Genomic DNA, 12,241 nt, shown 5'->3' with positions numbered 1-12,241 from the left:
CTTGGTTCATTAGCTGTGGCCAAAGTGTGTTGAAAGAGGAGCTTCCCTGTTATTAATTCCAACAACATCTTGATTTCCAAATATTTGTGACTGGAAAATTGCAGTAGTGGTAGTTTAAAGTTACAGTGCGGTGCAAATATGCAAGAAGACTTAAAGCCACAAAGGAAATCATAGGTCTAGGCATAAGTGTACATTCAGCATGCAAAAGGAGGGCCACAGACAACTTATGGTGGAATCCTGGAGCTTCCAGGCCACTGTAACACCTACCATAATGCAGATGAATAGAAAATAACCTGCATGCATCAATAAAACAGAATTTTACTATCTGAATCTCTTCAAGCACTAGTCCCTTCAAAATTTAAATCTGTAGATAATCTTCAGAAAAGGCTCATTCTGAGCAGCAGAAAATTGTTTCCATTGTTCTTTCTCAACTTTTTGCAGCCTCCCCTTCGAAGAGCTTCATTCCAGTAACTGCTTTCCTCTGGCTAAACTGTTCATCCAGCTGCTGAACTACACACTCTTTACTATTTTCTTCCTCTGTTATCTTGCTGTCTTTGTGGGAGAGATTAGCATCTGAAAAGGTTTCACTCTGTCTCACCTGCCCCATGTGGGGCCTAACAGTGACAAAAAGGCAAACTGTGCCCTGCCTTCTCCAGGATGAAACTGGCACACTTGAAAAGTTGGAGCTGTAAGGCCAGATCAGATTGATTCCTGGTGACAATCTGATGTCCCTCAAATCCAGGTATCTGGGAGAGATCCTAGGACATCGTCCTGTGTGTGTCTTGTAACCAGGTTTCCTAGGTGAGGCAATCAGTACCTTTGAGCTACCTGTTAAATCTCACACAAATGAGCAATCAAACCCCACACCTGTGATTTCTGCTGCTTCAGGCTCACTGGGAATAGCAGCCACAACACAGAAGCTCTTTTACTGTGCTGGTGAGCTTTAGACAGAGCTTAGTCTGCTGAGAACATCTACCTGGTAAGATTCAGGAATTTTTCCTACCTGAAGTACTTTACAGCTTTGGATGGATGTTGGATGAAAGGTCTGATGGCAAAAGAGTAGCAAAGGCATAGGGAATACTGCAGGAAGAGGCAGGGAAGGAGACTAGCAGCTTGGTTTGAGTGATTATGTATTCTTCAGTTAGTAAGCTGACGATACAGGAGGTGCCCAGTGGGTGTGGGTAATTGGTTAGAATGTGATATAGGAACAAGAAAGAACAGTTATGAGGCTTTGTCCCCCATGAGTAGTGTAGCCAAAGGGACTAAAGGAGGGAGAAGCTGGATATTTTTGTGATTTGGCATGACTTTTCGGGGGACTGTAGCAGGGGTTTTGAAAAGCCACTAGCAGTCTTGTGCTGAGAACCTTCCAATAGGACTACTCGAGTAGATAAAATTTTCCCTCTCTAGTCTCACTCTCTCTTTCCTGTTCTTGAGGTGGAAATAGAGGAGAAGGGTAGTGAAAACCTCCTTTTCTCATCTCATTTGCCATGGGTTTTTCCCTACAAGAGGTAGCTAATTACTGCCATAGTGTCACAGAAGGCCCAGGACTGGAGCATATGTAGACATTTGGGGATGGTTCTCCCCTCTCACCTTTCTGCCTCAACCCCTTTCCAGGCCTCCCTGCGCAGAGGCACAGTGGTGATGAAGGATGGTGGCCCAGGCAGAAAGGTGACCCACGTGTGGCACCTCAGTGGAGATTTGTTTCCATGGCATTGTTCCTGGGTGGCAGAGAATCAATGTCATGGGGAGCAGCTGAGGGCCTCTTCCGACTGAGGGATGAGGTGATGAGTACCTATTCTTCTTACTCTGTGCAGGGCACATCCCTGAGCACTTGTAGCCTCAATCTGTGCACTTTTCTGGGCCACTTCCTCTGTATTCACAAGTGCTAATGTTGGAGCCCACAAACCTGACTGGATCCCTTTGATACCTGAGAAGGCAAATCCAAGGTTAAGATGAGAAGTCAGCCTGTGGACCTGTACGGTTATCTTCAGAGTTGAGTCATCTCACTCTAGAAATGGATTCTGTGTGTCTCTCCCCACTAATGGAAAAGGAAACATAAAGAATTAGTTCAGATGTACATGCTTTAAGATGGCCAAGATGAATCTCACTCTTAGTAATTCATGCTCTCTCTGCATAGCTGGGTGTCTGTCTTTATTTCCGTTCTTCTGTTTACTTTTCAAGAGGAGTTTGCACTTAAGGATCATATGTATGGGTTGGGGACAATCAGTCCATGCTACCAGAGGAGTTATTTACACCTGCAGCCACAACACAGCATCCCAGGAGATACCTCAAAGCCAGGGATCTGCGTTGGGTGCTGGCCTGTGCCGGAGCAGGGTTTGGATGGATTATGATACTGACCCTGTGGACCTCTTCTTTGTGAGAAGTGGGTGGGGGACTTGTGCATGACACAGTGGTGACCAAAGCCAAGATGCTGTGGGCAATGGCAAAACTAGTCTTGACTGCAGCTTCTGTGCTCTGTGCTGAGCTCAGACAGCCCTGGAGGTGCTGTTGGATATAGGCAACTGTCCTCCTATTCCATGGCATCTCTCTACCCCTTCCTGCTCTTGGTTCTCCTTTTCTTCCAGGCATAGCTACTAGCTGTGGCCTTTGCACTGACTTTTTAAATATCCCCAGGTGCATTTCTCTGCCACTTCATTTCTTGCTGTGTGATGTCATTGTATTTTTCATGGCATTAATAGAGGATGAAGGAAGGGGGAAGATTTTCAGAGAGGGGAGTTTTCAACTGAGCATGTACTGCACTTCTTTTCCAGGTAGTGGGAATGACAGGCTTGTTGTGGATCTTAAGAAACTCGTTGACCTTGAAAGGATGTTGGAAGTATGGGAAGTTGCTTCTGAAGTAAAGGACACTGCATCCTTTTGAATGCAGGAACAACTCCAAAGCAGAGGGCATAACTGAGGAAGGCATGTCTCTGTGGGCTGGAGAAGGACTCTAGGAGGGAATAGTGTTAGATCTGGCTGATTAGACTGACTTCCTCCTCTCTTTATCCTAGCTCTGAAGTTCTGTCTCTCCATCCATTGTTTCAGTTCTTACTCTGTTCCCAGCCCTTCACCAACAGACAGCAGGTCTCAGTGCTGGGAAAAGAGCTGGAGTCACAACTGCAATGTTTCCGAGGTCAGCTGATGCCAATTGAAGTGCTATAAATTATTTGCTTAAATAGATTTCGATGAACAAATAAGAAGCCTTTATTTAATCAATTTCGTCTTCTTTTGAGCTGGTAACCAGTATACACTGAGCAAATATTGTCAATGTTGCCTTTTAAACCTTCTTTTGCTATCCAGAACTGTGTGCTATGGCTGTGCATGTTTGATCAACCCTGCTAGGTTAATGTTTTAGAGTATTCACTTTTTGTAGCTTTTCATGACAAGAATATAATGAGATAAACATAATTTTTTTTTTCATTCCACAATTCATTCCTGTACAGCTTAATGGAATCTAGACTTCAATTACTGCACAAATCCCTCAGCACCTAAAATTGGTCATTAAATAAAGCTACCTTAGATGTTTTGGATTCGCTGAAAGTAAGCTTGTCTAAACATATTTGACATTTACATGGATTCAATTTAAACAAGGCAAGACTTATCTCTCAAAAAATAATTAACTGATTGATTTTTTTCCTCTTTTTTTTCTGGTCAATGTGTTCCTCCGTGTTTCAGAAATCATAGAGCTTAGCTCCTCACAACTAGTTCCTATTTGCAGATACGGAAGGCAAAAGCGATTTCCATGCTTTTGCAGTCCCTAAAGGCTTTTTCAGTTTGAATAAGCTAGTCAGTACTTTGAACCAGGTGAATAAACAGGAAAAAAAAGGAAATACTCTGTGGAGGCATGAACAGACTTCTCTTGTTAAAAGCTGGCTGAAAACTTTTGTAAAGTGTTTTCTGGACATTCACCACTGATTTATACTTGTTCAATAGTCTACCTTTAAGGCATTGTAGTAAACATGAAGGGCTTTATTAACTTTTTTACTGTAATTACTTGACTGTATTCTAAAAGGAAACAGTGTCTCACCACCCTCATTTTAAATAATTTATTCCTTATATCCAAACTAAATCTACCCTCTTTCAGTTTAAAGCTTTGCCCCTTGTGCTGTCACTCCAGGCGCTGCTAAAAAGTCGTTCTCCACTTTTCTTATAAAAGCTCCATTGAGGCACTGGAAGGGGCTCTAAGGGATCCCTAGAGATCTCTCTTTTCCAGGCTGAACAACCCCAACTCTCTCAGCCTGTCTCCCTAGGAGAGGAGCTTCAGCCCTCTGATAGACTTGGTGGCCTCCTCTGGACTCTCTCCAACAGATTAATGTCATTTTTATACCAGTGGTCCCAGAACTGGACACAGCACTCCAGGTGGGGTGTTACTAGAGCAGGGTGGTGAATAATGCAAGTGAAAATGGCAAACTGATCCTAAGGTTTAAATTAGAGCCTGTAAAATTGCATGGGGTTTTTTTGTTTGTTTTGTTCTGGTTTTTTTTTTCCTTTTTTTTTTCCCCTTTTTTTTTTTTTTAGTCCTGCAGACCTTTATCCTGGGGTCTGGTTTCTTCTCTGCAATATAGCAGGTCAGTTTGCTAGAACTATTCCCATAGAAAATTAGTTTTGTTTGGTTCTTGCACCAAGAAGGAGTTCTTTGATTATAATCAAAGTTGCCACTTAATTGAGAAAGTAAGTGGCTTGGTCAAAATTAAGAATCCTAAGACCTGACAAATGTGCCCACAAACACATTATGTGTAGTTAAAGCTTCACCACAGTTATTCAAGGTGGAACTTGCTTTATGTAGGACCCCAGACTTTACCTCTAGGTTCTGGTTTGGGTTTTGATTCTTTGTTAACACTACAGATGATTCCTAAGCCGTTGTGTTCAGATGTAAAAATCTGTGTGGTTTTGGTTGAGCCAGTTTATCAATTTGTAAACAGTTTTCAACTTCTGTGAGTGCTTATCTACTTGATGACCAGATTTGAATCTACAAGTCAGGATGTTGTGGTTAAGAGAAGTCACTATGCCTGGAGTGCTGCTGAGACTTGCTCAGTTTGGTAAGGTGAGTAAGAGAGGTGAAGCAAGAGCCAGGGATTTGATACTGGGCCAAGAAGGTTCAGAACAGAATAGACTCTTTCAATGGCATGTGTGGATTTTCTGAGTGTTAGCTAGTGCACTGGTTATTGAGCCCTTCTGTGAGACATGTGAAGTTGCAGGTCTCAGGGTTCACATTTGACTTTTGAAGAGAGATCCACGGCTTGCCCATGGTTTGAGCACCTTCTTCTGACAGTTTCCAAAGTCCCTTGGGCATCATATCGAAATTTGCCCAATTAAATTTGGAATTCCAACTAAAGAAATTAAAGCCTTCAGTCTAAAAGCTGGGCAAAAGAATGAGTAAGATTTGCAGCTCTTTGAATGATCTTGGTGTAGGAGCCAAGCATTGAGAGAGGCATAGAACACCTTATACTGTGTTACCTTCAAGCTTTCTGACCCAGTCAGTTCCTGCTCCTTCTGCTGTGTTTGTCCAGGTGTGCTCTCAATTCCTTGCTTGGTTTTGGTGCAGTGAACAAATCTGCTGTCAAGGCAGCAAAAAGAGGGTGCAGCAGTCCACTTTGCCATTGTGGAGAGATTCTTTAAAGGGATTCCATTATGTTTTGGATGCTAGTCAACTTGCAGACACTATGGTCAGGCAGATTTTTATGAACCTTACGTGGACTATGAAATATCCTTAATGCAAAGGTTTACTTCACTGTCAGGACACAAGGATAACAAATTTCAGTCTTTGAAAATGCTACACAGCAGCCATAGAATGTGTGTGTGTGTCTCTGTGTGTGTGTGAGTTGGAAATGTCAGTGATTAGGAGCATGAAATTTGTGATTGGAAAGGAAAGAAGGCAACAGCAGAGAAGGCCCAAGGCCTGTATGAAGCTGTTGATAAGTGTGAAGAGGAGAATGAAGAGTGATTCAGTTGCTTTGATGAATTACTCTACACTACAGGCTCTCTAACAGATGTGATTCTTCAAAGAAAGGGAGGACTTCCTCCTCTCTGCACAGTCTCCTGTCAAAGTGCTCTGCAGACATCAGTACTTCTCTGGTACTCTTCCCATGCAGCTCATTGAGACTTCTGCCTTTTTATTTCTTCAAAGATACTAAAACACAGGAGTGATTTCCAAGGTCCTTGTACTCATTCTGAACCATGGACAGTATAATCCATTTATCATATATGTGACTTTTACTAAGACTTCTCCCTTTTCAGTTTTTGATTCAGGTTTTAAGTGTGGAGAAGAGGTATCTATATGGTTTTGCATTGCCAGTATGCCCCATGTTCTTTGCTCTTCAGCTGAAGTGTGTTTTCAGGTGAGATAGATCACCTACTCCCCATGGGTGTCTTGGCTCAACACTTCTATCACAAAGGCCATCTTGGAGCCCATTTAGAGAAAGAAAATGAAGAACTAGAAATGGTGCACTGCCTTGCTTTCCTTTCTCTGTAGCAGAGAATTTGTCTGGGTTTGTGACACCTGTGCAGCTGTCAGTCACTGCCTTCAATGCAGATCCTTCAAATGTATGTTCATGTGACCAAAAGCCAGGTTTGCCAAAGCTAAACAAGGAATAGGGAGCACACCTGGGCAAACACGGTAGGAGGGCATGGTGGGACAGGGTCAGAGAGATCTCCCCAGTGCTGGCCCAGTGGGTGCAGCTCCTGCCAGAAGTCTGCCTGCATCTGGACCTCTCTGGCTGTGATTTCTGATTAGATCTGGCTCATGCTTTTTGTAGGAAAATCTGGTTTTAGACAAAAAACTTGTACATTTGCCTGGCAGAATCTTTTCAGTGGTGCTGAGCAATGGGACAAGAGGCAATGGGCAGAGACTGATGCACAGGAAGTTCCATCTGAACGTGAAGAAATAACTTTGCTGTGCAGGTGATCAAGCACTGGAACAGATTCCCTGGAGAGGCTGTGGATTCTCTCTCACTGGAGAGATTTGAAAACAGGCTGGATGAAATCTTGTGCAATGCACTCTGGGATGAATCAGCTTGAGCAGGGAGGTTGGGCCAGATGTCCCACTGTGGTTCCTTCCAAGCTGACCCATTCTGGGTTCTGTGACTGTCATTCTCAGCAATGTGACCTCTTTCTTTGTGAAGGACACAAAGATACTAGAATGGGGAGAGTGTGTTCATCAAAATGAAAAGTGCTTAGTCTTCTTTGCCTAGGACCCTAACAGTGATTTAGACTAACTCAGAGTTGATTTCTCTCAGCCTTCAGCCTTCAGTTATCTCAATCAACCGAGCAGTGAAATGTTCACTTGAGACAAAGGCCACACTGGCCAGCACTGACAGCTCCTGTGCCTAATGTGCAGCCCCCATGATACATGCCAGTCTTCCCACCCCATCTGGGAAAAGACTCTGAAGAGCCTTGGAAACAGGGATCCCAAATTAGCTGAACATTTCTGTGCATCCTGCTACCTGGTTTTGCCAGATGAAGAGATCCCAGCTGCCTGCTTGAGTAACACCATGTTGGGACCCAGGTACAGAAAGCTTAGGCTGCATCACCATTGTTAAACAGCACTGGGAAGTATTTCCAGGCACAGAACTGTAGCTGTCTGTGTTATTAGGTCAGTCCCTGGTACACTTCAGCCTGGGCTAACAAAGGCTGTCTCACACAAGTCTCAGATGTAGTTTATTGACTGCTCACAGCAGGCAGTTTATGTGGTGACTATGCTTTTCCAAAGGCCAAAATGGTTAAACAGGACAATTGTCTACTCACTGCACATGTTGTCATCAGTGCTTACAAAATGCCCCACATATTTAATTTGTGAATTTTACTGACCCTCAGGTTCAAAAGCAGAACCAAAAGGCTGTATCCCTGTACGCTGGACCTGTTAGACCCAGCCAAGAATAATGAAGAGCTAGAAGCAGTTCCTGAGGCCCCCTCCTTGCAGATGGTGCCATGACTAATGGGTGTTGCAGGGCACTGGTGGAGACCTCTGTGGGCCAGTATTTATTTCCATTTTCCTCACTGAATGCAGGGAAGGAAAAGGCAGAGTCATTAGCTCATTAGTGGTTGCTGGCTGGTGTTAGTGTTCCCACAGCGCTTCCTTGCTTGCATGGAAGGATTCTCTCCATTCCCAAGCCAAACGGCCTAAGGAGATCCACATCCCCCTAATCTGCTCCAGAGCTGCTGAGCTCTGTCCCAAATGACAACACTGCAGTGTGCAGGGGGCAGCCCTTGCTGCAGGCTGCACAGCAGCAATCCATCTCCAGCTGAAACAAAGGGATGCAAGTGACAAGTGATCAGGACCTGGCCTGGGTCACTGATCAGCAAAGTTCTCACTGTTTTTGTGCCATGAGAAGTCCATTTGGTCAGGTGTCTCCATGGCAGCCTTGCAGGAGGGGATGTTCTGAACTGGTGGATGGCAGCCAAAGTGGCTGCTATTGGCTAAGGGGCACTTGGCACAGTGCACTTATCCTTACAGCTGCCTGTGGGGGATCTCAGGAGAGAGGGAGAGGTGGGGAGAGCCTGGCTCCTCCCCACATCCCACCTCTTCATTTAGGCTGTGCTGGAAAGAAATTACCCCTCCCCACACCCCATAAACAACCTCAGAGATTTCAGAGGAAGAGAGCCATTTGAGACTGGGCAGCAAGAGTCCCCAGGATGAGGATAGCCATCCTCCTGAGCCTTCTGTTCCATGCTGCTGCTGCTTCTCACCAACTGTGAGTGATGCTGAACTCCTGTTTCAGTCTCTTTCATTAAGGCATCAGTCTAGCTAGATGGACCACATCCTGTGCCATCAGCTCTCATGCTTCCTGCTCTATCAGGTCACCCCAAGGAGTAGTTGAGTTATATACCTTGCCTCCCATGCCTTAGTTTGACTTCTGCAGCTCAATACAAGCAGGCTTTTTGGGGGATTTTCAGGTCAGACCTTAGGCCCAGAGATGTTTGCTTGGCAGTTGGTATGCCAGATGTGGTTACTGGTGTCTACACTGGAAGGTTATGAAACCATTTTTTCTGAACACAGCATGGGGTGTCTTTGGAGAGTTTAGGAGATTACTGCAGTAAGGGGTTTGAAAAATATTATAGGGTTATACTTAAGCTAATCAAGCAGAAACTGTTTCTCAAGTTTCAGTGAAGCAACCACTTTGCTGGGCTCACTGTTGCTTTTGAATGGAAGCCATGGCACATTGCTGAGGGATCCTGCAGTAGTGGGCTGTGGCAGGGAAGCTTTCTTGCATCTCTTAAGACCTCAAAGTGATACCAACTTTGATGTCTTCCCCTGCCCTAGACATTACCTGGTGGTGATCCCTGCAGCTCTCCGGTACCCATCCACCCAGGTTGCCTGTCTCCATATCACCTGCCATGAAGCAAAGATTCAGGTGAATCTGGCCTTGGAAAGCTCAGCAGGACGGCAGCTCTTAATGCAAGAAACCATCCAGAAGAAGAAGACTTTCCTGTGCACTAAGTTCTGGGTGAGTCACCCTAGGCAAATGCCATCACTGATTTTCCCTTCAGGAATTCACAGCTGTTACTCCCCAACCAGAGGTGACATGGATAGGGTCTACTTTGTCTTGGTGTGAGCCTTTTAGGAAGGGGAATAGGTGATGCCTAGCAATGCATAGCCCAACACAGCTTCTGTTGGTTAGTGCTGAATTTCCTTTCTGAATCTGATTTTTAAATGGAATTTACATTTGTTAAAATCTACCACAGTTCTGGACACCTCCTGTGTCCTTCTCTTCCACTACAGACCAGGTGGAGCAGCTTTAGCTCTCTCTGAAGGGCTTGTGCAGGCTCACAGCTAAAGCTTGGGGAAATGGTGTCTTGCAGGACATACTTCAGGTTCTGTAGTACCTGAAGTCAGGCAGCAACTCAACTCTTGGGAGCTACTGAAGACTAGTTGGATGGAAATGGATGTGCTTGTTGTTTTTATACAGCATCTTAGAGGTTATTTATTGTAGGTGAGAACTTAGCAAAGATCTGGGATAAGGCAGACATTTCTAAATGGTGTGCCTTCTATTATATTGTATATTCTGTGCTGAGGCTGCTGGGGTCTTTGGCTTCCAGAGTCTTTCTGATGGTATTTTCTCCTTTGGATTTCTTGCTTGTAAGTGCTGGGTAGTTGTGCATGTCTAGTATTTGAGGCTGTCTACTACTCCATCTCTCTCTTTTGATTCTCTGCTGCCATCTCCCACCTTTCTGTCATCTGCCCATCATCCAGAACAACTGTGAAGACTCAGAAGTTGTCTGGCACTTGCTTGTCACCAGTGGAAAAAAGAACAGGTTCCATGACATGCAGGGCCTCCTGCTGTTCATGTAGGACTATGTGAGATCAGGATGTGATCTGGTTTCAGAGACTGTTGGGAGCATCCTGGCACAGCAGGAGGAAATTGGTTCATTGTTCCACTTTGCTCTCAGATGATGACCTGTGTGCTCTCCTCTCTCTGTCTGTACAGGTTGCCCCTCCAGCTGATGGCACAGAGGAGGTTGCCACTGTCAAACTGACCATCACAGGAGATGGGGTCAATATTGAGGAGCAGAAAAAGGTCCTGATCTGCAAGGCCAGGAATGGCACCATTATCCAAACAGACAAGCCTATCTATCAACCAGGGCAGACAGGTGAGATGCAAATGGGAGCAGCTGTGGCTCACAGGCTTTCTGCTGGTTGCACCATATGGAAAGACTGTGATGCCCTGAAATGCATGAACAGCCCTAGCAGAAGGCTTTGAGACAATGTCTCTTGTTGAGAGGTGTTTTCAGTGTTTGTAATGTCCGGCTTGTGGTGACTGTGGAGTTGCAGGAGGCAGTAGGTAATGATAACCATGCCCATGGTGCCCTACATGTGGGAATGTTAGTGTCAGATGATACCAAAAGCGTGTCTAGGATGGAGACAGGAGCTGGGGAAGCAGATGGAGGAGGGTTCTGTAGGGAAGAACTGAGATCTGATGAATATATTCCCTGATTTCCTTGCCTTCAGTGAAATTTCGCATTGTGACTCTGGATGAGGAATTCCTTGCACTCAACGATTCGGTGAGTCCTGGGGGGCTGTGGAAGAGTACCTTGTACCATGTGTGGATCCTACCCCCTTTTTACCCTTGTCATCTGCCAAAGCTCCAACTTTTCCACATTCATCCCTGGGACAGAGGGGAACAGTAACTCCAGTAAAAGCTGGTTACTCAGGAAGATGGCAGAGATGTGCATATCTCTTGCTCATCTTGGTAGAATAGTCACACAACTGCAGGTAGGGGACATATTTATTCCTGATGTGATGGTGAATAGTTTCTAAATCCGGTTTTCCTTCTTGTGGGGAAGGGTGCTTTTAATTTGCCCTCCACAAGTTGGAAAGTGGGAAATGATGACATTAGGACAAACTTTTTCATTGCAACGATATGGAAATGTGTCCAGAGAAGGCATCTTCATCTCTGGAGATGTTCAGAACCCAGCTGGAGAAGGTTGTGAGCAATCTGCTCAGGAAGATGTGTTTCAGCAGGATGTTGGATTAGATAGCCTCCAGAGATCCTTTACAAACTTATAACCTGTGTAACCCCCTTAAGACTGCAGCTGAACCAGAACTAAGTCTGTTTGGGTAATGGTTTCTCCTGAGTTCTGCTGTCAGGAAGTCGTTAGCAAGTGCTGTGTAACATCCAGATTGGTTTTTCCCTTTCTTTAGACCTTACTGTAATGAACCCACCTGGTATTTCTCTTTTTTGGTGGCTTTTGTTTTACTTTGTATTGTTGTCAGTGCTCTTAGTTTCCAAATCACCAGTTGCACATCCTTCAGAGAGGGCTTTGCGTCTGAAGTACTTTTTCTGTGGTGCTGTCATGTGTTTCTCTCTTCTAATGTTTTTGCCTTTTTTCCCTCCCCAGATTTCCCTGTTTCTACAGGTGAGTGATGCTGAAATCTCATGTTAGAGTAATGGTGATGTCAGTCATTTCACTGTGCTGTTCATAATCAGTTTCCGGTAGATTTTACAGAGCTCTGAGTGGAATAATAGACCTTTTTTTTTTGTGAGATGTTAGATTCTTAAACTAACATACTACTTTCAGCTTCTTTTTTATGGACTTATTTGAGGTTATGCTCCCAGTTACTTCAGTAGAAATCTGTTTTTCTAGACTTGCAAGAGTATAAATAGATAATTTAGATGCTTATGAAAGAAGGTTCGAACTGCGAAGAATCATTCCTTAAGATCAGAATTTAAATAGGTGTAGAAGGAGGCTCAGATGCTGGGAGCAGAATCTGAGCATTCTCATGTCTACAAAATATCCTGATCAG

The 12,241-nt window shown here is 44.5% G+C and overlaps 1 protein-coding gene across 1 annotated transcript in view; it reads left to right on the top strand.

Annotated features, from left to right (window-relative positions):
* Window positions 1–8,631: 8,631 nt before the first annotated feature.
* Window positions 8,632–12,241, top strand: part of LOC146445078 (alpha-2-macroglobulin-like protein 1) — a 50,716-nt gene continuing 47,106 nt past the window's right edge. Inside the window, exons 1-5 of the mRNA XM_085049699.1 lie at window positions 8,632–8,690; window positions 9,260–9,443; window positions 10,425–10,587; window positions 10,946–10,998; window positions 11,836–11,853. Of these exons, the coding sequence (XP_084905825.1) occupies window positions 8,632–8,690; window positions 9,260–9,443; window positions 10,425–10,587; window positions 10,946–10,998; window positions 11,836–11,853 (477 nt within the window). The remainder of the gene's footprint in view (window positions 8,691–9,259; window positions 9,444–10,424; window positions 10,588–10,945; window positions 10,999–11,835; window positions 11,854–12,241) is intronic.

This window comes from Lichenostomus cassidix, chromosome 1, assembly GCF_008360975.1.
Source record: "Lichenostomus cassidix isolate B80296 chromosome 1, HeHo_3.0, whole genome shotgun sequence".
Classification (NCBI taxonomy): domain Eukaryota; kingdom Metazoa; phylum Chordata; class Aves; order Passeriformes; family Meliphagidae; genus Lichenostomus; species Lichenostomus cassidix.
This window is presented reverse-complemented; position numbering and strand designations above follow the sequence as displayed.